General features: G+C 43.7%; 1 protein-coding gene across 1 annotated transcript; it reads right to left on the bottom strand.

Moving 5' to 3' along the window:
- Positions 1 to 3,346: 3,346 nt before the first annotated feature.
- Positions 3,347 to 4,072, bottom strand: FTMT (ferritin mitochondrial). Its single transcript, XM_036280826.1, has one exon. The coding sequence runs from the start codon at positions 4,070 to 4,072 to the stop codon at positions 3,347 to 3,349; it is 726 nt and encodes a 241-aa protein (XP_036136719.1).
- Between the last annotated feature and the right edge of the window lie 543 nt (positions 4,073 to 4,615).

The raw sequence follows: 4,615 nt of genomic DNA, 5'->3' as shown, positions 1-4,615 counted from the left end.
CCTGACTTCACTGCACGTGCACCCAGCTTACCCTTTGTTTGACCCCTTCCCCTAGTGACCTGCGGGAAGGGACCAGGGGTTCCCTGGGGAGTGTGAAGTTGCAGGTTCCTGGTGAAGCTGCCCAGATGACCGTGTTTATAATGCCTGGCCTCCCCTTTGCTTTATTCCTTTAATATTAACTAGCTAGTTATGACAGTAGCATTTCTCTCTCTTACTTCTCAAACCACTCTTTTACATCTTCTTTGCTTGTCCCATCAATACTCACAGCCATCCTCGACCCATTTGCACCTTCAGTTACTTAAAAATCTTTCAAAAGAGAATTCTATATTCTCTACCTCATTTACTTTAACCATGTGAAGTGGGCCTTCTATCTCTACCACTCCTAAAGCCACTGTTCTGAAATAGCCCATGACTTCCTGATGCCAACTCTGGGGGCCTTTCAACTATAAGCTCATTAAGTTCTCCAGCATTTGATGGAAACTCTCTCCTCTCATGGCTTCTAAGACCAGAGTTGTTTTCCTGGTCTTGATGTTTTTATATTCCTTTTCTGTATCCTGTCAAGGGTTCTTTATCTAATCTTCCCTAAATATAGAGCTCCGTCAACTTTTCAAGTTTCTATATTTGGACCCCTCTTTGTCTCTCTTCTCTCCTCTCCTCTCCTCTGTTACTGCAGCCTCTTCAGTTTTACTTATCATCTCTGTATGGATAATTACTGGATTCATTTATCTGTTACTTTTTGAGAGATGCTGACCAGCACTTCCAACTGGCTTCTGGATATCTTCACTCACTCACTCACTCACTCACTCACTCACTCACTCACTCACTCACTCACTCACTGGTTCAGTCATGTACATTCAGAACCTACTGACAGATAAGCACTGCTCTAGAGTTGTGGAGACAGCAATGAACAAAACAAAGTCTCTGTCCCACAGAACTTACATTCTAGAGAAAGAAAGAAGTATAAGCAAACATAAAAAAAGTGTCAGATGGTGGTAAGTGCTATAGAGAAAAACAAATCAAGTAAGAGGATAGATAGTGATGGGAAATGCAGTGACTAATTTAGATTGCATAATCAGCAAAGTCTCTGGAGCCGGAATCTGAAGGAAGTGACAGTGCAAAATGATTTGCTTTTAATTATGCTGATCGGTTTCACTGTACATTCCTTAAGTTGGCTTCGTTTGTTGCACAGGAATCCTATTATATTTCCTCTTTAATTCTTCTAGGTGTTTTTCAAACTATAGATGGCAACCCATTAGTGTGTCATGAAATTATTTAGTGAGTCACTATCTACCTTTTGTTAATTGAATTTAATTGAAAGTAAGCAAAATAAGGGTATTGTCTCCTGAAATTCTTGGTGTGTGTGTGTGTGTTCTTGGTTCTTATATTTACATACTGGATAGTGATATTTCTTATTCTATGTTACTGTCAAAAACATTCAATAACCATTATCCTGGATAATTATTTTACACATATTCATCTCAAATCTCCTAATCTCTTCCCCCTCTTACTGTCAGTTGATAATCCTCTTATTTCACTGAGAATGTAGAAGCAATCACAGGAGAACCTCATGGTTTCTCATCACTGAATTGTGAATTTCTGCCTTCATCATTATGTGTTTGACAAAATCATATTTCAAGCTGCAGAGCGTTCCATGTACAGTATTTCTATCTAAACCATGTTGCTGAGTTTGTGCAGTCAAGTAGTGTGCCTCTCAGATCTGGGACTACAGGGAGCACCATTTGGCAAGGACTCTAGCTGCTGTGCTCTAAAATCAATTCTTCTCCCAGTTTGTTGCAAAGTTGTACTTCTTATGGCTCATTCCCAACGAATAACTGAGTGCTGGAAATGTGCTTAAGCAGGCCCATTTCTTAGAGATTTGGGATTCCTCTGGTGAGCAACTTTGGCTGGAGATCTCCCAGACAGACTTGCAGGCTTGTAGAACTTTTATTAGACCAATGCACTTTTCCTTTCTTCTCTCATGTTCAGACTCACATGGAGTCCGAAGACTCTCCCTGTTTCTTCCAGCTCTTTCTATTGTCTCCCAAGGGTCTTTCTGTTTTCCCTAATGCATTTCTTGAACCCTTATCCCTTCTTGACATCTGTTTCTTGTAGGACCCAAACTAACACAGATTTTTAGGTTGTCCACAGATTTTTATCCTGTACAACTAAACTTCTGCTCAACTCTTAGCACAGCAGTCTCCTACTGAGAGCCCTTCAAATCACTGCCATTGCTCACTAAGGTAAGCCTAACCCCTCTTTCTCACATTCACACTCTGCTCCAGCCCATCTTCCCAAACATCACCCAATGCTCTTGGTCTAGTCTAAGGTCTCCTGACTGAATATTCTCCCACTTGTTTTAATGCACTTCTTTCTCTCATGCCCTTAAGAAAACATCTGCCCAGCTAATGCCAGCTTCACTCTGGATCCCTTCTTGACTTTTCTAAACCCCATGATGTTTTTTTCCTCCTAATTTTAAAGGCCATAGAAGGGGGTTTTCTGCAGTGTAGTCACTCTTTTTGGTATGTTAAAAGAGAGGCTATATAACCTAGTGGTGAAGTGCAAACAGATCTAGAAAGTCTGAAATCAAACAGATCTAGATATATTATCATCAGAAAAGAAAATACAAAAAACTAGCTGAGATTGGATAACTCTGGGAAACACTGAGCTAAACATAAATAACCAAAAATATTTTTGTTTAGTTTTGTTTTTAATTGCAAGACTTCCCAGAGCCCTTAAAATTTTGCTAATATACACTGTGACTTTCCAAGGCCAGCATTGATACCTTATGTAGCTTGTCTTGAATTTATTTGATCACAAAATCTTTTTAAAAACAGATTATATCCAGACATTACTGTTTCTTGGAGCACACTTTGGAAAAGAGTAAAAGTTGTCATAGACTTTAGCATGTCTGATTTTGAAGTACTATGTGTATTCTTCATTTTGTTATAGCTATTTGTATATTATCTTACCCATTTTTCCACTTTCAGTGTAAAGTCTTGAAAATAACAGGCACTTGTTGAGTTGAAAAGTCACCAACTTTTAGTGAGGATCCCTGGTCTGGAATACATCGGTAACGGGAGGAGTTAGTTTTCACATCTACTTTCAGTAGCTCTTTTGCAGTCTTTTTTATAGCATAGTATCCTGGGCTAGCTTTCTGGCTGGAAAAATTGCTAGGCAAAAAGCCCTTGTTAACAGGGCTAAATTCATTTTCTCTGCAAATCACTTTATTGTAGGAACAGTGTAACAGAGAAATATAAAGGTGGAAATGCATTTTAAGGGCAAAAAGCAGGAGACAGCTGACTCTGGGTCCTGGCACAGTTGGGTGGTGGAAAAGGCATCCTGTGGCTTAGTTCTGATTGTTTTCATTTCCAAGGGTATGTTTGTCAAAAAGGTACTCTGCCAAGCCACAGTCTGGGGCCCCCATCTTAATCAAGTTGTGCACATGGTCAGCTAGTTCTTTGATAGACTTCACCTGCTCATTTAGATAGTGGGTTTCCAGGAAGTCGCACAAATGGGGGTCACCTTTGTCTGAGGCCAGAGTATGCAATTCCAGCAAGGACTGGTTCACATTCTTTTCCAAAAGCAGAGCACACTCCATGGCATTCAGCCCGCTTTCCCAGTCGTCCCGGTCAGGTTTCTTGATGTCCTGCAGGCAGATCCTGCCTCCCCGCTGGTTCTGCAGCCTCATCAGCTTCTCTGCGTGCTGGGTTTCCTCCCGGGATTGGCGAAGGAAATACCTAGCGAAGTTGTTCAAGGCCACATCATCTCGGGAGAAGTAAAAGGCCATGGACAAGTATACATAGGACGCATAGAGCTCGAGGTTGATCTGGCGGTTGATGGCCGCTTCGGAGTCTGGGTGGAAGTTCTGGCGCACCCGGGAGGGGGCGGGGGCTGACCCGGAGGGACTCCTGGAGGCAGTGGAGGCCGCCAGGCGGCGGGGAGCAGCGGGACCAGGGACCAAAGGGCTCCAGGTGGCCCAGCGCGTTGGGAGAGCGAAGCCACAGCGCGCGCTGCGCAAGGACACCAGCGAAGTACTGATATGCTTGGAAAGGAACAAGAGACAGGACAGCATGGCTTCTCCTCTTCAGAATTGGGAAACTGAGGCTAGGCCAGTTCTGCGTAAGATCAGGCTCCGGGCGTCAGGTGTGGTTCCGAACTGGGCCCTAGGCGACTGTGTGGACGTCACACTCCCCCTTGTCTTCCAGGGCGCGGAGTTCCAAGCCCTGGGCACCGGTGGCACGCGTGCCCCTAGCTCCTTTGGGCACCGAAGGCAGTTACACAGCTCCATTTATCCAGCGTCGCCGCGGTGGTCGCCGCGAGCTTTCTGCTGTAGGGCGTTTGTAATGATTTCACCTAAGTTAAAAATGCTGTCAAAAGAGTAGCACCCGGACTAGCAAAAAAAAAAAAAAGGACCGAGCCAAGCCCTGCGTGCCCCTCCTCTCTGAGCTTTCTCTGTCCCAGGACGATGGCATGGGGCAGGCAGGGCGGTGAACCAGGGTAAAACAGAAGTCACTACCAGTTTATCTCAGAGTAACCGTCCACTCCCAAAGTTTACAGATTGACTTTCTGATTATTTTAACAAATTGAAGTATGGAAATAATTACTGGCCCTGGCC

The sequence above is a fragment of the Molossus molossus genome, unplaced genomic scaffold, assembly GCF_014108415.1.
Source record: "Molossus molossus isolate mMolMol1 unplaced genomic scaffold, mMolMol1.p scaffold_m16_p_3, whole genome shotgun sequence".
Taxonomy (NCBI): Eukaryota; Metazoa; Chordata; class Mammalia; order Chiroptera; family Molossidae; genus Molossus; species Molossus molossus.
The sequence above is the reverse complement of the archived record's forward strand: the minus strand, read 5'-3'. Positions and strand labels throughout refer to the sequence as shown.